The sequence below is a fragment of the Theropithecus gelada genome, chromosome 7a (genome assembly GCF_003255815.1).
Source record: "Theropithecus gelada isolate Dixy chromosome 7a, Tgel_1.0, whole genome shotgun sequence".
Classification (NCBI taxonomy): domain Eukaryota; kingdom Metazoa; phylum Chordata; class Mammalia; order Primates; family Cercopithecidae; genus Theropithecus; species Theropithecus gelada.
Genome location: NC_037674.1, coordinates 48945190 through 48969450, shown reverse-complemented (window position 1 = coordinate 48969450; position 24261 = coordinate 48945190). Strand labels below are relative to the sequence as shown.

General features: G+C 44.2%; 1 protein-coding gene across 4 annotated transcripts in view; it reads right to left on the bottom strand.

The window, feature by feature from the left end:
* Nucleotides 1-11484: 11484 nt before the first annotated feature.
* Nucleotides 11485-24261, bottom strand: part of NEO1 (neogenin 1) — a 261042-nt gene continuing 248265 nt past the window's right edge. For 2 of the 4 annotated variants that reach the window (XM_025390048.1, XM_025390050.1), the window contains 4 exons: nucleotides 23069-23227; nucleotides 18023-18286; nucleotides 15253-15389; nucleotides 11490-14074 (listed from right to left, as the gene is read on the bottom strand). In XM_025390048.1, coding sequence (XP_025245833.1) covers nucleotides 13991-14074; nucleotides 15253-15389; nucleotides 18023-18286; nucleotides 23069-23227 — 644 coding nt within the window. In that variant the 3' untranslated portion in view covers nucleotides 11490-13990. Of the gene's footprint in view, nucleotides 14075-15252; nucleotides 15390-18022; nucleotides 18287-23068; nucleotides 23228-24261 lie in introns of all 4 variants that reach the window. The other 2 variants (XM_025390047.1, XM_025390051.1) reach the window with 2 other exon arrangements.

Here is a 24261-nt window from a genome sequence, read left to right as displayed (position 1 = left end):
CTCATTCTTGTGATTAACAGCCTGCTGCTACAAATGTTCTTGTTTGTGGCTCCTGAAAAAGATGGGTAAGAGGATCTCTAGGCTCTATATCTAGGAGTGGAATAACTGACTCACAGAGTAAATTAATCTTCACTTTACAAGATAATGCCAAGCTGTTTTAAGTAGTTCTAACAATTTCCACTCCCACCTGCAGAGTATGAGAACTGCTCTTGCTTCACATTCCTGCCAATAATTGGAATCATCAGGCCTTCTTATTTTTCCCAATCTAGTCATATCTAATTGTGTTTAATGTTCAAATCCCCAATTAACAGTAAGATTGGATGCTTGTTCGTATATTCATTTGCTGTGTTTCCTCTTCTGAGAAATATTTATTCACATATTTTGACCAATTTTCTGTTGCCTTTTTATTGATTTGTAGGAATTTCACACATCTTTTTGAAAAACTAAATCCTTTGTCCACTATATTTATTGCAAATATCTGTTTATGGTTTGTATTTTCGCTTAGTTTGGAGGGGTGTTTTTGATAAACAGAAGCTTTACACTTTAATGAGGTCAATTTTGGCTATATATATATATATATATACACACACACATACACACACACACACATATATATATTTGTCTAGTACTTCCTTAGTGCCTTTTTTGCTTAAGAAACCTATCTTACCCTGATGTTATAAAGATATGTTCTATATTCTTTCTAGAACTGTGAAGTTTTGCCTTTCACAGTTAAGTCCTTACTCTACTTGACTTTGGTGTGGTGTGAAGGTGTAGTTCAATTTTTTCTTTGTCCTATATGGATAACCAATTGTTCTTACATTGTTTCTTGAATGAGGCTTGATTAATATGCAATGCCATGTTACACCTCTATCACATCTGGGTCTGTGTCGAGGCTCTCTATTCTGTACTATTAGCTTATTTGTCTATCCTCATTCAAACAGTCAATTGTCTTAGTTACACTAGGGTTATAAAGTGTGTTGATATTGAGTAGAGTAAGTCCCTTCTTTTTTTTTTTTTTTTTTTAAGACGGGATCTTGCTCTTGTCACCCAGGCTGGAGTGCAATGGCATGATCTCGGCTCACTGCAACCTCCACCTCCCAGGTTTAAGCGATTCTCCTACCTCAGCCTCCTGAGTAGCTGGGATTACAGGTACCCACCACCATGCCTGGCTACTTTTTTTGTATTTTTAGTAGAGAAGGGGTTTCACCATGTTGACCAGGCTGGTCTTGAGCTCCTGACCTCAGGTGATCCACCTGCCTCGGCCTCCAAAAGTACAGGGATTACAGGCATGAACCACCACGCCCGGCCCCCCAGCTTCTTCTTAAGGAATATCTTGGCTACTCCAGTCTCTGCGCTACGACAGACATTTTAGAATCTGTCGAGGCACATGAAGAGTCCAGTGGGCTTCTGATTGAAATTACATTGACATTGTTGTGGAAATGTGTATTCCCATGGATGAACAGGGTATAACTGTTGCCACATTTAGGTCTTCTTTAATGTCTTTGTATTAATGAGCACAAACAGCCCCAACAGAAAAAGCCACAAATTTCAAGGTTTAAGACAATAAAGGTTTGTTCCAGCTCAGGTAAAGTCCTGTGCAGCCCAGGCAGCATTTTCCTCGCTGATACCAACTTGAGCTGAATCCACATCTCCAAGATCATTGTGGGAGGAGAAGAGACAACTAGATGAGATTCCTGCGTCTGACCGACGTCTCTCAGCAGTGAACATCACTTGCTCTTATATTCCATTGTCACAAGGCCACAGCGTCACTGCAGAGGAGGCTGTGCTGTGTGGGAGATCATTTGCAATCTTTGCTGGGCATTAACTGTCCCTGCCAATTCTTTCAACACAGTCTTATCATTTTCTTCATGAAGGTTTTTGCATTTCATTACATTAATTCCTAGTACCTTATATTTTTGTTGTTAGTGCTAATTCTATTTTCTTTTCTTTCTTTTTTTTTTTTTTTAGATGGAGTCTTACTCTGTTGCCCAGACTGGAGGGGGCAGTGGTATGATCTCAGCTCACTGCAACCTCTGCCTCCTGGGTTCCAGTGATTCTCCTGTCTCAGCCTCCCAAGTAGCTGGGACTACAGGTGTGTGCCACCATTCCCAGCTAATTTTTGCATTTTTTAGTAGAGATGGGGTTTCACCATATTGGTCAGGCTGGTCTCGAACTCCTGACCTCGTGATCCACCTGCCTCAGCCTCCCAAAGTGCTGGGATTACAGGCGTGAGCCACTGAGCCCAGCCTCTATTTTCTTTATTGAGGTATAACTTATATGTATCAAATTCACCAATTTTAAGCACACAGCTCAATGATTTTGACAGACGGTACTACAACCACCTAAACAAGTAAGTTATATCACTCCCCAGATTCCTGCATGACTCTTTGCGGTCAATCCCCTCCTCCCACTCCTGAATCCTGCCAGTCTGCCTTCTGTCACTAAAGTTTTGACTTTTCTAGAATTTCATATAAGTATCATCATAAAGCATATGGTCTGTGTCTGATTTCTCTCCTTTAGCCTAATGTTTCTGATGGCTATGCCACAGTTGGTTTATTACTCACCCATTCATGAACATGGAATTGTTTCCAGTTTTGGGCTATTAAGAATAAAGCTCCTATGAACATTTATGGTCAATTCTTTATCTGGGCGTGGATTTTCTTTTTAAGTAATTATTTAAATTGACAAAGAAAAATTGTGTGAATTTATCATGTACCACATGTTTTGAAATATGTACACATTGTGGAACGACTACGTTGAAATAATTAACCTGACATACTTATCACATTACCTCACATACTTTTCAGTTTTTGTGGTGAAGACACTTAAAATCTACTTCTGTCATTTTCAAGATGGATGTACATTTTTGTTTATCTTAACACTCAAGGAACGGCAGGAATGGCATTGCTGGGCTATTTTATATATATATATATATTTTTTTTTTTTTTTTCCTTTTTTGTGTGTTTCTTTGAGATGGAGTCTCACTCTGTTGCTCAGGCTGGAGTGCAGTGCCTTGATCTCGGCTCACTGGAGCCTCTGCTTTTAGTAGAGACAGGGTTTTGCTATGTTGGCCAGGCTGGTCTCGAACTCTTGACCTCAAGTGATCCACTTGCCTCAGCCTCCCAAAGTGCTGAAATTACAGGGGTGAGCCACCATGCCCGGCCTGATAAATATATTTTTAACTTTCTAAGAAACTTCACAAGATTCTTTTCCAAAGTTGGAATACTCTTTTGCATTTCTCCCCGCAATCATATGAGAGTGTCAGTTATTTCACATTCACGCAAGACTTGATGTTGTCAGTCTTGATTTTTACCATTCAAGAGAGTGTATAATATTAACTCCTGGATTTAACTTGCATTTCCATGATGACTAAAGATACCGAGCATCTTTTCAGGTATTTACTTGCCAACTGTATATGTTCTTTGGTAAAGTGACTGTTCCAATATTTACTCATTTGTTTTTGCTGAGTCATTTGTTTTCTTATTATTGAATTGTAAGTAATATATTTAGGATATAAGTCCTTTATAAGATATACGTTTTGCGATTATTTTCTCCTAGTTTTTGGTTTGCCTTTTCAATTTTTAACCATGACTTTCAGAGAGTAAACATTTTTAATTTTGATGATATCCAACTTACCAAATTTTTCTTTCATGATTCATGCTTTTTGACAAGGGAATTAAAATGGTACACTAGAAAATATCTACTTAACAAAAAGAAAGCAGTAATAGAGTAATAGAGTGACAAAACAGACATAAGACATGGTCAGTGCAGTGGCTCATGCCTGTAATCCCAGCTTTTTGGGAGGCGGGAGGATCACCTGAGGTCAGGAGTTCATGACCAGCCTGGCCTACGTGGTGAAACCCCATCTCTACTAAAAATACAAAAATTAGCTGGGCGTGGTGGCATGTGCCTGTAATTCCAGATATTCAGGAGTCTGAGGCAGGAGAATCGGTTGAATCCAGGAGGTGAAGGTTACTGAGATCGCGCCACTGCACTCCAGCCTGGGAGACAGAGGGAGACTGCATCTCAAAAAAAAAAAAAAAAAAAGGCACAAAACATATAGAAAACAAATAGGTAAATGGCAGATGTAAATCCTACCTTATCAGCAATTACATTAAATGTAAGTGGATTAAACACTCAGATTAGAGGCAGAAATCGGCAGAATGGATATAAAACCATGAACCAACTATATACTGTCTACAACAGACAGTTTTGTATTCAACGACGCATATAGATTGAGAGTAAAAGGGTGCAAAAAGACATACCAAGGAAACATTAGCTGAAGAAAAGCTGGAGTGGCTATACTATTTAATAATATCAAAGTAGACTTTAAGACAAAAATTATTACTAAAGACAAGGAACATTTTATAATGAAGAAAAGGTCAATCCATCAAAAGATTGAACAATTATATGTATATACCTAACAACAGAGCCCCCAAACTCCTAAGCCACCCTGGCGGTGCATGCTTATAGTTCCAGCTACTCAGGAGCGTGAGGTGGCAGGATCACTCAAGCCCAGGAGTTTGAGTCCAGCCTGGACAATACAGCCAGATCCTCTCTCTCTCTCTCTCTAGAAAAAAATTTTATACATATATATACACACACACACATATATATATATATAGTTAGGAAGAGTTTGTGAAGGATTGTTATTAATTTTTTCTAAAGCTTTGGTCGAATTCACCAGTGAAGTCATTGGGTCTTGGGCCTTTCTTTGTGGGAAGTGTTCTTTATTACTAATGTAATCTGTCACCTATGGATCTATTTGGATTATACACACACACACACACGCGCACGCACATACACACACACATATACTCATGAAGTAAACCTGACATAATGGAAGGGAGGATAAACAATTCAACAGTTATAATTGCAGACTTCAATACTCCACTTTCAGTAACTGATAGAACAACTAGACAAAAGATCAGCCAGGAAATAGAAGATTTGAACAATACAAACCAAAGAGAGCTAAGAGGGATCTCTGGAACACTCCATCCAACAACAGGAGAATATGCATTCTTCTCAAGGGCACGTGGAACATTCTACAGGACAGACTATCTGTTAGACCACAAACCAAGTCTCAATAAATTTAAGAGGATTGAAATCATATGAAATATATTCTCTGACCATAATAGAACATTTAGAAATTAGTAACAGATATTTGAAAAATTCACAAATATATACAAATTAAACACATATGTAAATAATCATTGAATCAAAGCAGAAATCACAAAGGATATTAGAAAATAAGTTGAGGCTGGGTGCAGTGGCTCACACCTGTAATTCCAGCACTTTGGGAGGCCAAAGCAGGTGGATCCCTTGAGGTCAGGAGTTTGAGACCAGCCTGGCCAACATGGTGAAAACCCGTCTCTACTAAAAATACAAAAGATTAGCCAGGCCTAGTGGTGGGTGCCTGTAGTCCCAGCTACACAGAAGGTTGAGGCAGGAGAATCATTTGAACCCAGGAGGCAGAGGTTGCAGTGAGCTGAGATCACACCACTGCACTCCAGCCTGTGCGACAGAGCGAGACTCCATCTCAAAAACAAACAAACAACAACAACAACAGCAAAAATCCTGAAAAAAACAAGTTGAGATGAATGAAAACAAAAAGATAACATACCTTTCCAAAAACACAGGATGCAGCAGAAACAGTGCTTACAGGGAAACATAGAGTAGTATGCTCTGATACCTAAAAAAAAATCCAATCAATAACCTAAACATTCACCTGAAGAAACTAGGAAAAGAAGCAAACTCAAAGCAAACAGAGGAAAGGAAAAAATAAAGATGAAAGCAGAAAAAAATGGAATAGAGAACAGAAAACCAATACAAAAAATCAGCAAAACCAAAAGTTAGTTCTTTGAAAAGACCAACAAAATTGACAGCCTTTAGCCAGTCTGACAGAGAGAGAGAGAGAGAGAGAAGAGAGACTTGCTAACATCAGGAGTCAAATAAAATATATTACCACCAGTCTTAAAGAAATAAAAAGGATTATAAGAGAACACTATAAAAGTTGTATGCCAACAAATTAGATAACCCAGATAAAATGGACAAATTAGAAACAAATTACCAAAAGTGACTCAAGAATAAATACAGAATCCGAATAGATCTATAACAAGTAGACAGATTACATTAGTAATAAAGAATGCTTCCCACAAAGAAAGGCCCAGGCCCCAATGACTTTATTGGTGAATTCGACCAAAGCTTTAGAGAACTATCAATAGCAATCCTTTACAAACTCTTCCAAAAAATAGACAAGGAGGGAACACTTCCCTTATTCTATGAGGCTAGAATTAAACTGATACCAAAGCCAGATCCCTCCACCCAAAATACAACCCTGGCCACCCTGGCAAAAACAAACAAACAAACAAACAAAACTACAGACCAATATCCCTTATGAATATAGACACAAAATTCTCAACAAGTTCTCAGGGAAGATGATGATCACTCATTTACTTATGTTTTGAACATACAGTGCCAGTCAGGCTTCCCTCTGGCTCTTAGTATTAGGCTTTTCCCTGAGGAAATCTCAACCTCTTTTTTCATCTACCACTTGGGTTACGGACATCCCTTACTGTCTTTGGAGCAAATCACTGAAAAGTGCTTTTGGTTGTAATTTACCCACTATTGGAATTTTTCCTGCTTTTCAGATTAGTTCAAGCAATGCTGGAAGAAACTCCTTTCTTTGGTGAATTCGTCATCATTCTCAGTGTCACCTTCTTCGTGACACACAACTCTCCAGTGAGGGTTGGAAATTCCTTCTTTACTTTACCAGATCACTTTGTTTGGGTCTCTTAGCACTTTTCATGGTAATTTCTTTCTGTTGAATATCTGTGAACACATCAGCAATGGAGACTGTCATACTCATTTTGCATCCTCGGTGCCTGGCATATAGTGGGCCTTCGGAAGTATCTTTGGAAACAATTGAAGATTTCCAGCTTTTTGGGTGAGGAAGACCCTTTTCTGACTGGCCCCAAATATTCCTTCTCTCATCCCACCAGCCCACACTGAGATCCCTCTGGCTTTAGTTACAGTCAATTTCTCTTCTGTGTGTTAGTCTAGAATGTTCATTGGCTGGTTCTCCTTACATATTCTGGGCAACTTTGTCTGCAGGAGCCTGATCCATAATTTTGCCTTCAAAAGTAAACCCCAGCTCTTTCCAGAAAGCCATGAGCTGCCCAGAATTCTCGGCAAGACCTGGGTTTTGAGTTTACAAAAGGAACCACTTTATTCTTGTCTCACTAGAACTGACCCCAAGCTGTGGTATCTGGCCAGCCAGACTTAGCTTGACTGGGCCCAGTATTGCCCTTGCAGTGTTCCAGGAATCTGGGGGACCAGCTCCCTCTCTCCACTGATGGCCAGCTAGCCAGACCTGTGCACCCTTCATAGACTTTGCACTGGCCTGCTGGGGCCTCTGCACTGAATCCAGTGACAGGAGGCTGAGCACAGGAGTGACACGGGATGGCTGGGATCTGTACTGGTGGCAACATGAAGCAGGCAGCTCCCCAGCTCTGCAGTGGCCTCCTCCTTCCTCCAGATAGATAAGCCTCACATTATACCCTAGACTCAGCTCAAGCTTAGTTCCTCTGCAAAACCTTAAGTATATGCTCTTAGGAAGAATTAGGGCTTTGTTAAATTCCCTCAGCACGGGGCCACGATGTATTAGTTACCTGATTTCAAGTCCATCTGCCTCATGAGGCAAGTTCATTTAGTGAAGACCTATGGTGTGTTGGGTGCTCAGGTGGAGAATCCAAGCACAACTGCTTTCCTTAACGAGGTCATAGTGTATTGGTGGAGACAGAAACATGAACAGGAATGATCAGGGGACTGGATGGTTAGCCTGGACCTTTAAAGATGAATAGACATGACCAGACAGAGAAAGCCAATGGTCAGCGTAGGGGATAGGGAGAAAATGAGGCAGAGGAAACAGTAGAGGCCAGACATCATGGCTTATTCTGCAAGTGTAAATTGCTCTCTGTGGTTAGGGCCAAATTCGGGTGAAGGGGCAGCTTAGTGAGAAATAAAAGGGATGAGGCAGACAGGGTCACACTGGAGTCTTTACTGTAGGGCAGGTGCTGGAGCTCTCATCGCACGGTGCTGAGCAGCAGGGAGGCATTAGATTTGCGTTAGAAGCAGCACCTGAACACTTGTGTAGGGGATCACTACCTGATTGCTGGTGAGACTCAGGCAGGGGGCTTAATTAGTAGTTTGCCTACCAGACAGCAAAGAGCTGCTCTGGGGGACATCTGAGAGGTAGAGCTGGCAGAATTTGCTGAGCAATGTGCTGTGGTGTTGAGGGAAGAATTTAGAATGGCTCCCAGATTTCTCCTTTGTGTGACCGGGTCCATAGAAGGCAGACCCCATTAGCAAGGGGCTGACACCTAGTAACAGGGTGATGAGGCTTTGCTCTAGGACCCTGAGAGGGAGAAATTGTAAACAGATGGCAACCCAGACACAAGCTGAGGTCGGTCTGCCTCTTAAAATCTGGATTAGGCTGATTGGAACCCACTTTTCTTGACCTGTGTCCCCCTCTGCCCCCTGGACTTCTGAGAGTTCTCAGGTTTAGATTCTTATGGTCACTTCTGGCTCTCAGCTCCTGCTTCTAGCAAACCAGTTCCACTCATGGGTCACCCTTGCTGTGCCAGACTCATGGCCTGCCCACCGCCATGTTGGCCCAGATGCTGTTTTCTTCACTGGGGGAGTATCCAGTAACTCATTCAAGGCCATGTGCACACAGCAGATGTTACATGAGATTTGGGGAGCTGGAAGGGGTTCACTCCATAGAAGTGCAAATAGCATGAAATTGCCTCTAAGATCTTCTCATTTGGCCAGGTGCGGTGGCCCACGCTTGTAATCCCAGCACTTTGGGAGGCTGAGACAGGTGGATCATGAGGTCAGGAATTCGAGACCAGCCTGTAAAATATGGTGAAACCCTGTCTCTACTAAAAAATACAAAAATTAGCTGGGCGTGGTGGCGGGTGCCTGTTGTCCCAGCTACTCGGGAGGCTGAGGCAGGAGAATCGCTTGAACCCAGGAGGTGGAGGTTGCAGTGAGCTGACATCATGCCATTGCACTCCAGCCTGGGCGTAAGAGTGAGACTCTGACTCAAAACGAAACGAAACGAAACGAAACCAAACCAAACCAAACCAAACAAAAAGATCTTCCCGTTTAAGAAAGGTCTTTGAACACCTTGAGGCCAGCCAGTTTCCACTGGGGTGCTTTCCCACAGAGTCCCTCAATCTTGCACCTGATCTTGTTGATTATACTGGTTGCCAGTGTCCCCTCCACCCCTAATTATTTCAGGAAATCCTGAATTGTTCTTGCGCTACAGTGCAGCAAGTGTTCCCGCCAACCTTTTGTGAGTTCAGCTCTAGGTCCCTTTCATTTTTCAAGCCAAGTTCCTAATTGAGGAAAAGGACGTCTTGAGATATCATCCACCATGCTTAGAGGGTAGTTGTAGTTTTAAGTAGCACTTTTCCAACATTATGTACATTAAAAAGATTATTAAAAACTTAAGTATTATTTTCTTGCAACTACTGTCTCCTACCTCTTCCTCCTGTGCCCCTGGTAAACTCCCTCCTTTGGTAGCTGGGAACCCTAGATTAGGAGTTGGGTACCTGCTACCTGGGGTTCTTCTGTCTGTGGTTAGGGGTGGTTCCTCTTGGCTCCCTGGTTCTCCAATCCCTGCCCATGGTCCTGTCATCATCAATTTGATGGCTTATTGCTGGTCTCCAGTCTCTCCTGATGGTTCTCCCCACTTCTGGCAGGAAGGTGGTTGCAACTGGGAGGGGTTGATGGATGGGGCGGGAATAGGGTGGGGGAAGAGGTATTTCTTCTTCGTATAGAGGCTTGTTCATAATGCTCATCTTAGAACAAATCTGCAAGACATTCTTGTCTTAGTTCCCAGCTTGAAGTTGGTCATGAGGTCATGAGGCATCAGCATTGTTTCTTATCGTTCTTTTTTTTTTTGAGATGGAGCTGCACTCTTGTTCCCCAGGCTGGAGTGCAATGGCATGGTCTCTGCTCACTGCAACCTCCGTCTCCCAGGTTCAAACTATTCTCCTGCCTCAGCCTCCCAAGTAGCTAGGATTACAGGCACCCGCCACCATGCCTGGCTAATTTTTGTATTTTTAGTAGAGACAGGGTTTCACTACGTTGGCCAGGCTGGTCACAAACTCCTGACCTCAGGCGACCCACCTGCCTCTGCCTCCCAAAGTGCTGGGATTCCAGGCATGAGCCATTGGGCCTAGCTCAGCATCGTTTATAACTGTCATCTTTCATCTTTCACGTTTACCCCAGGGGGCCAAAGGGCCATGGCTACTGAAATGGGGGCGTCCTAGCACCAGAACACTGCGGACTTACCAGGATCCCTGCCAGGACGGGGCTTCTTGTGTGTGCCTGAGTGTGAAGCCTTTCAACACGCTCCAGGGCATAAGTCCTCATGACTGTTTGTCTATCCATCCAAGAGACAAGCATCTGCTATTGTCAGAAACTGTCCCTGGCATTAGACATTCCGAAAGGAGTGAGAAATAATCTTGTCCCCACTGAGCCCACAGGGCCCAGGAAAAGACTCAAACAAGTCACAGCAAAACGTGCCAAGAGCTCCACCTAGGGACGCACTGGAGGGATAGCAGCAGCAGATGCCCGGCACTTAGAACAGAATGGCAGTAAAGAGGACACTCCACGCAGACTGAGAACGGCCTCACTGGTAGCTTTCTGTGGCCATAGCCCCAGTGCACAAGGCGACATGAGTCTGGACCTGGAGGCTGTGGCAGACCAACCTCCAGCTATGGGAGTATAGAGTTCATCCTGAGCCCAATGGAGAGTGGCTAATGAGGACGGGATTGGGGCTTCCTAAAGTACACTCCGGCCGCAGAGTGAGGGAGCAGTGAGGACACTGTGCTCTGTGTTCAGCCCTCACTCTATTATTGCAAGCTCAGGCCTCTGGCTGCTGAGGTTACTTATTCCCTGGCTCAGACTCTGGGACACCACGAGGCATCTTATATAGTGAACACAGTGAGATGAGGCAGCCTGGGGCAAGCAGGCCTCCCAGGAGACATCTGCTCTGGCTTTAGGTCCCTGTGAGTGGTGGGGCTGGGAGTGGGGAGGCCGGGCCCCGCGTGGGCACTCAGTCTGCCCTAACAGAATGTGCTGCCGTAGCAGGCACATGGCCTGCACTCCATTCAGGGACGGCTGCCAGGGGCCCCCTGATTCCTCAGGCTGCTCAGTCCCTGCAGGGCAGCAACAGGGGGATGAGAACAGGGACAAGACTCATTTTTGGTGCTGGTGGACGGTCCAAACACCTCCTGCAGCCTCCTGGCTCACCTGCCACCCTTCCCTGAGTCTCCTCGTAGACTACTGGCTTTACAGTTGTGAAGGCAACAGCAAAGTCAATTAGAGAGGCTGGGAAGCAGGGGCCCCGAAGGTTTTTGTTTTTGTTTTTTTTTAAGGACAAGGGAAAATAACTCTTTGACCAGACCAGAGTTTGATTGGATTAAAAAAGTGTATTGGATTTCCAATACTAAATAAAAACATGAAATCGTTTTTAAAAAGCCATAGAGTTTACAGCATCAACTACAGAAAAGGCCAAACAAGTGTGTACAGACGCCAGTCCCAGCAGCCCTCTGCGCCCCTCCCGCAGGCAGTGCGGCGACAGACACAGGCGTTCCACATCCCCCGAGGAAGCCGCTGAGCAGCAGCTCAACTAGGACACTACAGACACGCAATGGTTTAGTTTCAAAAATCACAGGAAAACGTAAGAAAATGTATTAAATTGTGAAAAGGTGCAATACAGAATAGCTTTCCTTTTTCTTAATTTTTAAAAAAACCCTCAACTTTGAACAGTTATTTTATTTAAAAATAGGCCCCTCCCCCACCCGCCCCAATTCTGTGGCAGTATCCAGGTACCAAGGCCCTGAGGTAACAGAAGGTCAGGGTTCGTGGGACGAAATGCCCCAAATACTGAGCATGTTCTTTGGGCACAAGGTAGTTTCTGGGGAACCTGGCCCTCCTGGTGGCCAGAGTGCTTGGACAGCTCTCTTCAAGATCAGTTTAAGTGCACTGGTTTTCCAGAGTCCCGCCTGGCACCCCCACGTGATCAGCTAGCTCGGCAGCAGGAGCCCCCGCATTGCACCTTTCACTGCCCTCCAAATCATAAATACAAAGAGTTCATCTTGTGAAAAAGCAAATATGTGGTAAGATCCAAAAGTGGGAAATCCCCAAGTTCAAAGGCAGGTGACCTGGGGTACCCACTGGTGGTTTCAGCAGCTGATCTCTTCTTGGCTATAGAACTGAAGCCCGATTTACCGTCTACACTGCCTTCCACACTGTCTTCTGGAGATCTGTTGGGGAGTAGAGGAAGATGCCTGAGCATCAGTCCTGTGTTTTCCATGATATATTCTTAATATTAAAAAACCACACACCTCAGCTCCTTACCTCTTTAGGAAAAAGAACCCAAGAACTATGTGCAAAGGCAACGGCTTCCAAGTGTGGCTGAGCCGTTGGGTTCACCTCAGGAAACTCCTGTGGCTTCATTCTCATCAGGGCTTAGCTGAGCTGCTGGGACAGGGGAGCGGGCAGCTGCTTCCGCTGTCTCTGTCCCTTGTTACTTGAAAAATAATATTCAGAAAGATGTGTGGAAGCCTCAGGGGGCACTGCAGCTCTGCCTTGTCTCATTCCTCCTGCTAATGCTTTCTCTGAAGGGGTCTGAAGTGTGGAAGACAGCGCTGGACTGGTTGAAGACTGGAACTAGAGAGGAGGAGGAGTCTTATGTGGAAACAAAGTTCCTTCCTTAACCTCCAACTTCCTCAAAGAGAGCCAATAATAGCAGCAGGAAAGGTCCCCATCCTTGCTTTCTGATTTACAGAATAGGGTCAGGCTCTTACCCTATTCTGTGTGACTCAGGCAATTAGAAATACAACACCTGTCTCCTCAGCATGGACATTCTTACCAGGCTATGACCAAGACATCAGGGCTGCTAAATCCTCAAACCCATCTATTGCACAGAAGAATTTTAAAACCAGATCCAAATCAAACTCCAGTTGCAATGTAGTGACAATAAGGATGGACATGCCAGGAAACGACAATAAAGAAGATGCTTCCATTCTCTGCAGGCTTCTGGAAGAAAGTACAATGACGGAAACATTCACAGGACCTCAGCAGCCCCTCCATTTCCTATTACCAACCCTCAGCCCCCCACCCCGCCCCAATACTGAAACTGCACAGAAAGCAACAAACAAGTCTTTTCAATGTTACATTTCATTCAATTCAAATAGATCTGTAATCTCACAGTGATGAGAGGAAAAGAGTCAGGCCTTTAATAATTAAAATAAAAAAATAATAAAAAAGCTTACAAACAGCAATGCAACATTTCCTCCCCCTCAGAGTGATGGATTAACAGCTGGTAGAGGATGCAATGACTCAGAATTAAAAAATAAAAACAAAACCAAAAAACAAGCCAACCCCAGGAACAACCCACACTGTCAATGACTTTCCATACATAATTGGAACAAGCAGTCAAATGTCAACCACTTGTGGAGAACACCACGGACTTCCTCGGTTTTGGATGGCGTTTTTGTTTTTGAAGGTAAAATAAAATAAGACACAAATAAAATTGTACATAAATGCCAATGTCTACACTCCATAAAGGTGATGCAGTCGCAGCACGAAGACACAGCCTGACCACAAAGTGAAATGCAGGTTGCACTTCTCGCTTCTTCCCTGGACACAAAATTTTGGCCCATGGTGCCCAGTCCTGCAGAATATCAGCAGGCAAAGGGAAGCTGCCTCAACACAGGCTTCTTCCAGGCTGACCAGGGGAAGGCAGGTGGCCATGCCTGGAGCCAGCCCTACACAGAGGCGCTGGCCAGTCTGCTGGCTCATTCTGTGTTCTCAAGTGCTGTCCTCTCGTACTCTGTACAATTCCTTGTTTTCAAGGGTAAGTTCCAAGACTTCCAGACTCAGGTTTGAAGTCATGTCCTGGTGAAGGTCGTCATGCTGTCGTGATAGCGTTTAGGTCCTTCATTAGTCCTTCCAGGTGGGCCATCTCTTTGGTCAGCTCATCTGGTTCATAGCTCTATGGAAAAGAAAACACTGTTACTGGGCCAGATCCAGGGAGCAACCCAGAAAGGAGAGCCCAGAGAGAGGCCAAAGCATCATGTGGTCAGTAGTCACATGGTCCCAGAAAATGGGCTACTAATACGCAGGGTGGCTCAAAAGAGTGGAAAGTAGCAGGAGAGACCCAAGGTCACTGGGATCCCGTTTCCTGATAATGCACAATGCCTTTCTCCCAACACACACTCCCCAGGGTCACAATGACCTCACAAGCCAGAAGGCCTGCTGCTTGCCCCTTCCAGGTCTCTGCCCCAGTCAGCACAGTCGGTATGTCCCTGGATCTCTGGGCCCCAAGCTTTCCGCTTAGAGAATCCTATACCTGGAAATTCAGAGGCAAAACATTTTTACTGGAGTTTGAGAGTGAAAGATCAAAGAGAGACCCTGGTGATTTTTGTTTTGACAGCAACCACTCAAGCACCTTCTCCTCCAGTATCTTGCTCAGGAAAGGTCACAGAGTAGAACTGAGGGAACGTATGAATGGTTCAAACTAAGAAAAGAAGAACAATGAGAGAAGGGACAGAACTAAAAGGCAGGCAGGAAGTGGGGGGAGGGGCCATTAGCTGGGCTGTGTGAAAAGCTAATTTAAGACGTTCAAGAGTGGATATGGGGGCCGGGTGCGGTGGCTCACGCCTGTCACCGCAGCACTCTGGGAGGCCAAGGCAGATGGATCACCTGAGGTCGGGAATTTAAGACCAGCCTGGCCGACATAGTGAAACGCCGTCTGTACTAAAAACACACAAAAAAAGCCGGGCGTGGTGGCGGGCGCCTGTAGTTCCAGCTACTCAGGAGGCTGAGGCAGGAGAATCCCTTGAACCCGGGAGACAGAGGTTGCAGTGAGCCGAGATCGTGCCACTGTATTCCAGCCCAGGCGACAGAGCAAGACCCTCTCTCAAAAACAAAAAAACAAAAAAACCAAAAAAACAACAGTGGTTATGGGAAAGAAAGTAGACCAAATCCTCAGCACAGTTCCTGGCTCAGAAAAGATGCTCAACACTGTTTCTACTGAATGAATGAGTGCATCTGCTTCATAGTTCTGGGTGGCAAGCCTGGTATGTACAGAGTATCAGCTTGACCAGCAGTCTCAGGCCCTGGGGCATGTTCCCAGACAATCTGGCTGGACTGATGGCCCCACGAACTTACACTCTCGGAGTCTTCCAACATCCTTGTGGTCTCCTGCACTTCAGGGGCACTGGGAACAACCACTGGCATAGGAGGCCGGCTCCTTCCTAGAGTCCCGATGGAGGCTGTCTTCACTGAGTGAATGTGATGGTTCAGAGCTGAGGGGAAAGGGCACCGTCAGGTATGTGGCCAAGCCTGCCTCCCCTAGACCTCATGAAGGCCCTAAGGTCCAAGTGCTGCTTCAGGGTGAGAGAGACACACAGACCCACTGCGCGGGTATTGCTCTGAAAAGTTACCGGAACAAGAGGGAAGAAGGGAGATAGCAGGGCATTCATGAGGCCAGAGAAAATATTCCATTGGCTCTAGAAAACCAATATCCTAGTCCAGTGGTTCTCTAAGTGTGGTGGTCCACGAACCCTTGCAGGATATCTGGGAGGCCAAAGCTCTCCGCATAATAAGACATTATTTGCCTTTCCACTGTGTTTGCCTTTGCACTGAGGATACAAAGGCAATAGTGGGTGAGCTGCTGGAGGCTTAGTACAAATTAAGGCAGTGGTGCCAAACTGTAAAGCCATTCACTGACATGCACTTGCAGTTTAAAAAAGCCAGTTTCACTAAGAACCATTGTTAATAAAGGAGTAAATATATATTTTTTTACTACATCTTGACCTTACTGTATGTGACAAAATGGAAAGTATGCATGAAGTACTTTAGCTGTGTACAAAGTATGACAGCTATGTTTTTTTTTTGAGACGCAGTATCTCCTTATTGCCCAGGCTGGAGGGCAGTGGAGCGACCTTGGCTCACTGCAACCTCCGCCTCCCGGGTTCAAGTGATTCTCCTGCCTCAGCCTCCCGAGCAGCTGGGATTACAGGCGTCTGCTACCATGCCCGCTAATTTTTTGTATTTTTAGTAGAGAAGAGGTTTCACCATGGTGGCCATGCTGGCCTTGAACTCCTGACCTCAGGTGATCCACCTGCCTTGGCCTCCCGAAGTGCTGGGATTACAAGCGTGAGCCACCGCGCCCGGCCAACAGCTGTCTTAAATAAAGGCACTTGTGATAGTTTGAGTTTTGAGTTGAATGTTTTTATCATGGAATATCACTGTTAGTTCAAAGACAGACAAACTGGTTCTTGAGACATCTTTTAGAAAATGAACAAAGTGAGCCCGTCAATTCAAGGCACACAATGGATAGTGTTTCCTGCCAATGATAAAATTTAAGTTTTAAGTAAAAATGAACATTTTGGAAAACTTGCATCTGCCACCATGGTCTTGAGAACTTAATACTTACACATTTTGATGATATTAATGAATATGTTTTTAGATACTGAATGAAATGTATCACTATTTGCAGAATTTGTATAATGTAGTGAACCAATATTTTCTAAATGACTGACATGTGATGTTTTAGTATGGTGCATTAAATGCAAGACAGATGAATGGATTTTAATGGAATAAAGTATAAATAGTTCATAGATAAGGTTTCAGATTTCACTTTATAAACAAACCTTTAAAAAACTACAACTTGTTGAGTTTTGCGGTAGTATCAAAAAAGAATATCCACAATTATCTGAAAAGGTTATAAAAATACTCTTTCCTTTTCCAATTACATATCTGTTAGACCAGATTTTCTTCTTATATTTCAACCAAAACACCATATTGCAACAGATTGAATGCAGAAGCAGATAGGAAAATCCAGCTGTCTTTTATTAAGCCAGACATTAAAGAGATTTGCAAAAAATAAAACAACTCTTCTCACTATATTTTTGTTTTGAAAATAGTTGCTTTTCAGCCGGGCATGGTGGCTCATGCCTGCATTCCCAGCACTTTGGGAGGCCGAGGCAGGTGGATCATGAGGTCAGGAGATCAAGACCATCCTGGCTAAGGCAGTGAAACCCCATCTCTACTAAATATACAAAAAATTAGCTGGGCATGGTGGTGGGCACCTGTAGTCTCAGCTGCTTGCGAGGCTGAGGCAGAAGAATGGCGTGAACCCGGGAGGTGGAGCTTGCAGTGGGCCGAGATTGCACCACTGCACTCCAGCCTGGGTGACAGAGTGAGACTCCATCCCAAAAAAAAAAAAAAAAAAAAAAAGGAAAATAGTTTTTCATAAAAATATGCTGGTTATCCTAACATGATAGATAATTGCTTTTTTAAATGAATAAAATACTTCAAAAATTTCTTAGCTTTAATTTGAATATGGTAAATAGTGATAGATATAACCCACATGAAGAAAAGCTCTTCTATATGTTCAATAGCTTTTAAGCTATAAAGGGGCACTGAGACCAGAAATTGTGAAAATCACTGACTTATTCTAAAACAAATGAATAGGTAACAATTAAGTGCAGAAAGCAAGCATGCCTTTGAGGTCAGGGGACTGTTACTGAGCTGTGTGGATTTGGGTAAATGACTTTCCCTTCACAGGGTTCCTTTCCCTATCCTGAGGTTCCCTCTGCTTTCACCACCCTATGAGTCCAAGCCTTGGCCTCCCTGATCCCTTCTCTAGTTTGCAGGGACCTTTAGAAGTGAGGTGATCCCAGGGGGCTGGGCAGACTAGATCTGCTATCCATTCCCATGCCATTGGACTTACCACCAAAGGTGCTGCACATCAAACCCAATTCAAAAGGTCAGCCCACAAACTTCTTGGGTGGGGCAGTGGCACACTGCTACTCTAACTGAATTGCTGGGATAGGCTTGGAGGATATTTGCTTTGCTATACTTCAAGGAAGGGGTGACTTCATCCAAGCTTGAGTCAAAGGGTCCCTCCAGGTATGCTGCCATCCTCACTCACCTTGCTGGGATAGTAATGGTGTGCTTGGCAATGCAGGATCATAGGTGGGAGGTCCTGGAGGCGGGACTGCCGGCACGGCGAAGCTCTTCAATGGGTGGGAAGGGCGAACATGGGCAGTGGGAAGACTCTGGCCTGAATCTTCCTCTTGGGAGCTGGCCAAGTAAGAGGAGCTGGTAGCACCTTCAGGGTCCTGGTGATCAGTGCAGCATGTTTGAGACGAGGAGGCTGGCATGGTGTCAGTGCTGGGGGTATTTCGAACGGATTCTACAGCAAGAAAGTCTAAATGTTAGTATTTCTTTTGCCATTAAATATGTGAAAGTCCCAGAGTTTGGCTACTTCTAGGGGTTCCCTAAACCAGCTCAATAGCACTTGTGATCAGTGCTAGTCCAAGAGAACATGGATTAGCACCACTGCCAGGGATAAGAATGGAGTCTCGAACAATTTTGTACTCAACCAGCTATTCCAGTTTTTCACCTCACAGCTAAGTGGTCACAATTTTACAGATTTAAAGTTCTTCTCATTATTTACTATGGAGCACATGTAAAGGTTCCTGAGATGACTAAGATATTAAGATATAAATAAGTATAAAAGAAAATTAAAAACTTCACTCGCTGGAATCTTAAGAGAGTGGCCTTTCATAGATAACCATGGCTAATCACCAAGGCTGGCTGGGTACCTGACAGTAGCCAGCTCTACTGACAAGGCCTGGCGGTCACTGCAGGAGAGGCCAATGCCACAGGCCTTCATTCCTCCAGGGGCTGTGCATGGCCTCATCACAGCAAAAACCCAATAGCTCAAGTGAGAACCGGGCAACGAACAGAGCAGCCCAGAGGTCTGCACACAGCTTTCAGATCATGCCAAATGAAGGGCATTTTTGATTCAGAGAAAGAAATGGGGATAGATTAGCCTGGAGAAGGGAAGGCTCAGGAAGAACATGATAACAATCTCAAAATATAAGAAGGGGCAGTTCTTCTGGAAGGCAGCACAGCAGGGTAGAAAAGCGCGGACTCTGGAATCAGACAGATCTGGACTCTAATCTTTGCATACTAGCTGGGTGAATTTGACAAAGTCACTGAGTATATCTGAGTCTCAGTTTCTTCATCTACAAAAGAGGGAGAATAACACATAATTCTTTGAGGATTAAATGAGATGTATGAAAAGTGCTGAACACGGTGCTTGAATATTTGAAAATATTCTTTTCTTTGTAAATTACTGGGAGCTTACTTTAAGCCAGGCACTATGCTAGCTGCTTTACATTCATTAACTCACTCGATGCTCAAAGTAACTCAGAAGGCACTGGGAGGTTAAGCAAATTGCCCATTTGCACAGTTAGAACTAGCAGGGTGGAATCTGAATCCCTGCCTTCTGACTTCCACACACATGCTCTGGACCACCACACACCTTTCCACACACAGAGTACCACCTGCCCCTACCCTGTGGGGCAGAAGCAGCACCAAGGCCCGAGGAGACCACATGAGGAAGACCCTTCCAACAGCGTGAGCTGGTGACCACCTTCCCCACCCGTGAGGAGAGGCACAGAGGACACAGCTCAGGACAATGAACTGTACCAGGTAGCCTGAAGGCCTCTTCTGACTTCTGGAGTTCTCAACCTTAGCAAGTACAGTAGTCCCCCTTATCCACGCTTTTGCTTTCAATGGTTTCAATTATCTGTGGCCAACTGCTGTCCAAAAATGTAAATGAAAAATTCCAGAAATAAATAATTCATAAGCTTTACAATGTGCACCATTGAGTAGTATGATGAAATCTTGCGCCATTCCACTGGGGATGTGCATTATCCCTTAGTCCAGCCTCTCCAGACTGCCTATGCTACCTGCCCTTGAGTCACTTAGCAGCTGTCTCAGTTATCAGATAGAGAAAGCAGATATAAAGGGTTCAGTACTACATGTGATTTCAGGCCTCCACTGGGCGGGGGGGAGGGCGGATCTTGAAATGTATCCCCACAGATGGGGATACTGTAAAGCATGAGCAATCTGCAGAAATCCAACACATGTCCCTGTCTTTGTTGCTGAGGTAGCAGTGAATCTGTACCCTCGGGCTCTGAGAAGTCAGGCCATACCAGTCACGAGTGGCACCTCTGATCTTGGGTCCACGAATGAGGGACTCATACACCCTCCCAAGTGTGCCTGACTGTGTTGGCCCTACCAGGCTTAGGCCACTCCTCATCCCTTAAAGGGGTGTGCTGAGGATCTCTTCTTAGGCTTGCTCAAGTTACCCATCCCCAGGGTGGGGGAGCTGGTGGTCCCCCTGTGATCCTGGGTGGGGTAGAAGCTGGGCAGGGTAGAAGCTGGCTAGGAAGGGTAGCAGGGAGGAGGAGAGAGAAGAGTAAACTCATGTCCAGACCATGTCAGCCTGTATTGGCAGCTATGTTAGATCAGCTCTGGGCAAACAGGCCTCTCCTGACTGCCTCAATGGTCTGTAACTAGATATATAAGCTTCTGAGGGCCAAAGAGATGGTGCAAAAGGTGAAAAAGGAAAATGGGGTTGCCTATATGAGTCAGCACCCTGGCCTGCTACCACAGACCAGGGCTGCCTTTTACAACTCCAGGAGCCCCAGGCATGTTGCTTTCTACACGAAGGGTGCTCCCTGACACTGTGCAAAATCACTGGCCTGCTCAGAATCCATGCTGTAAGTAAAATTCCTGCTTTGGCAAGGGGCCTACTTCGTGACTGACTTGCCTCTTAAAGAGTTAAGACACACAGAGTTCACACTGGCCAAGTGATTGGACAAGAGGAAAGTGCTTTTCCAATGCCAAGTGGTGGTGACATAGTGAATGTTCCTTAGAGCAGAGGCTGGCCCTGCCTAGCCCACATATACCAAGCTGTGGCAACACTCTGAGCTCCAGACACAAAAGCTTAAAAAAGTGCAATAGTGAAAAAGAACTTTGATCATTTCTGGATACTTGCTCTACATTTCAAACCAGTCTTCAGCGAGTCTTATCACTTTAGTTTTTACCTTCCTTTATGCAACTGGTCATCAAAGCATGGACTCTCTTAGTAATGCAAATTATTCTTTCCCCCTCTCTTCACTTTCTGCCTAGGTCCATAGAGAAGGGAATGCTTACCAACACTAAATCACAAGGGAGAGGGCTGGGTAGGAGCTGCCATGCTCCTCTCCAATCCCCAAACCCAGCAGGAAGGAGGAGGGCTTGATTTGATTGGAAGGTGCCTGCCATCCACTCAAGCAGGACCACATCCTAGCGTGTGAGATTCCTTGGCCTTAAAAATGGAGAAACAGGGTTGGGCACAAAACCTCCTTTCTAAGAGCAGTGTGGCGGCTGCTTTCTGGTCCTCTGTTCTACTTGAGACTATGTCTGTAAGGCAGACTTTGGCTCCCCATGCAGCTGGCTGGAGTAACTGTCTATCTTGTAAACCATCTTTCCTAAATGCAGGACTTCAAATTGGGATTTGGAAGGAGATAGTAGAAAGGTCAAATATATATATAAATAATATTTAATATTTAGTAGAGACGGGGTCTTGCCTTGTTGCCCAGGTTGGTCACGGACTCAAGCGATCCTCCTGCCTCAGTTGCCCAAAGTGCTAGAATTACAGACATGAGCCACAGTGCTCAGCCTGGAAGGCCAAATTTAGATGTGAGTTCAAGCAGCATTCTCCAAATCAGGTAATAGCTTTGGGAGTAGATAATGTCAGGAATTATTACACACCCCTTAATAAAGCTTCATTTGATGTTTTGGGTATGTTTATGATTGATAAAAACTTGAAAGAATGGGGACTGGGTGTGGTGGCTCATGTCTGTAATTTCAGCACTTTGGGAGGCCAAGGCAGGCGGATCACTTGAGGTCAGGAGTTTGAGACCAGTCTGGTCAACATGGGGAAACCTTGTCTCTACTAAGAATACAAAAATCAGCCGGGCGTGGTGGCGTTTGTCTGTAATCCCAGCTAGTTGGGAGGTTGAGGCAGGAGAACTGTTTGAACCCATGAGGTGGAAGTTGCAGTGAGCCGAGATCGCGCCACTGCACTCCAGCCTGGGCGACAGAGTGAGACTCTGTCTCAAAAACAAACAAAAAAACCAAAGAGAAACAAAAAACTTAAAAGAATGGGGATATTACTAGGAACCCAAACTTCCAGCATAAAGTTTTGAGGTTCTTTTAAAATGGAACTCACTTGAAATTCCCTTATTCCCCAGAGCAGCAAAACTCAGTTCTATCAGTAACATAATAACTATTAATAGGCAAGTTTCAAATGGTGGAAAAATAATACGTTGAATATATGGGAAGTTGCTAGGCTTGCCGTTTAAAACTGAGGATGAAAATTAATTTTCAATTAATGAAGAATAATACTTACATCACTTGCTGTCCCCACACCTTCACTATTTCCTCCTTAAAACTTTGATAATGCGGTTTTCTAAGATTTCCAAACTGGGACTTGTTTGTCTAGCAACATGTTTCTTTAAATACACTGCAGATTGTTATGCTAATTTCCTGTTTCTGCAGAGAGGATCTATTCCTGCGCATCCCTTCCTAATTTCAATAATCCTGAGGTTTACATCAGGCACCCTGTGGTTTACAATACACACAACTCCATGTGGCTGGTGGCCCCACTGCCCCTTGGATGTTGTTTGCACTTTGGTCCACGGTGGAAGTAACCTGTATGTAACAGTTAACTTTGGACCTACCCAACGTTAGGGTGACTGCCAGGCAAAGGCAATCACGAGTGTCTGAAATCACCCAGGATGAGTTTTCCTTTCAAATTAGAGGATTAAAAGAAATAAAGAAATTGGAAAAAAGGACTGAGTTAAAGTGTAATTTTATGGAACAAGGGATGCTTATGTGATTAGAGATACTGTTTTTACTAAAAGGAAACTTTGCACTGAATGTTTAAAACTTAAGTAGAAATATGGGGTGAATTTTACAGAAACAAATTTGAGTCAGTCACAGAAATGTTATGCTAAGTAAATAAAATAGAAAAATTCCAAATCCCTCTTCTAGGTAGGGCAAGCCCTTCCCCATTTCCGCTTGCTGACTCCTTTGGAATGGTTTCCATCTGGGCTTGATCCTCATCTCTCACCTGTGGAATTGGCCCTGTCTGAAAGGGACATGGATGTGCCAATGGGCCATGGGCTGCCCGGGTGGTAGAGATGACTGCGAGCTGGAGAAGCGAGGCTGCTGGAGTGGAAATGATGGTGAGGGTGATCGAGGGAATGGATGGGATGGGCACTAATCACAGCTGTGAATGAACACAAGACAGAGAAATGCTTAACACGCTTGCACAAACACACACAAATCACAGTTCAAGAGCAAAGTCACCCCCTTCCCACCTCCCATACAGTCCAACCACTCCCTTGGGTTTTTGGTGGCAGCTGGCTAGATCTGGTCAATTAGCCATTGATTTTTACATTTGTTTTTTAAAAATGAACATACTCTTTTGCATATGTCTACATATGTATAGAAAAAAAGGTCTGAGGAATACATACTAAAATGTTAACAGTGATTATCTTGCAGGGAAGAGTGGTCAGGATTAAAATAATATTTTTCTTTTGGCTTATCTGTATTTTCCAATTCTACTATAATAAACATGGATTACATGAGTTATTACAAATATCTATTTGAATATGTCACAAAATATAAATCCATAAGCCAACACATAAATTGGGTTTCTATTTTGTCCTGCTAAAAAGGATAGAAAGAAGTCCCTTCTTTTTCGAGTATATTCCTAATTCATTCTGCCTTTGTTAAACCTGCTGAATTAAGCATTTAATGGGTATTTAGGCCAAATAAATAAGTAGCTGCTTAATCAGCTTTCATGTCTTAAAATAAATGCAAATGGAATTGAACTCTGATGGTCCCATCTAGTACTAAAAGCATGAATCACTGGCCGATGGCACCATCTTTTACTGCTTCTAGTCTGGGGACTCAGCCATACCCATCTGCATTTAGGAGAATAAATGGCTCTTTCCTTCTCACACTGGTTAAGGATTCAATTAACTGTGTTTAGCTAAAGAATCTGAAATTTCCACACATATTTCACATATTACTTTCTATGAAGACAGAGATTCCATGTACAACTTTCTATGAGGCTTCATTATCCATCTGAGATGGAAACAGATAAAATTAGAAGACCAGAGTCTTGGAATAAACTTTTCTGAGGAACTCCCTTGGAGTGGTTGTAGAAATGGTGCTTTTAAGGTCAAGATAACCAGCTCTACCCCCACCAAACAGGCAAATAGGCCAAAGCTTACTAGCAATACAGGGAATCTTTTT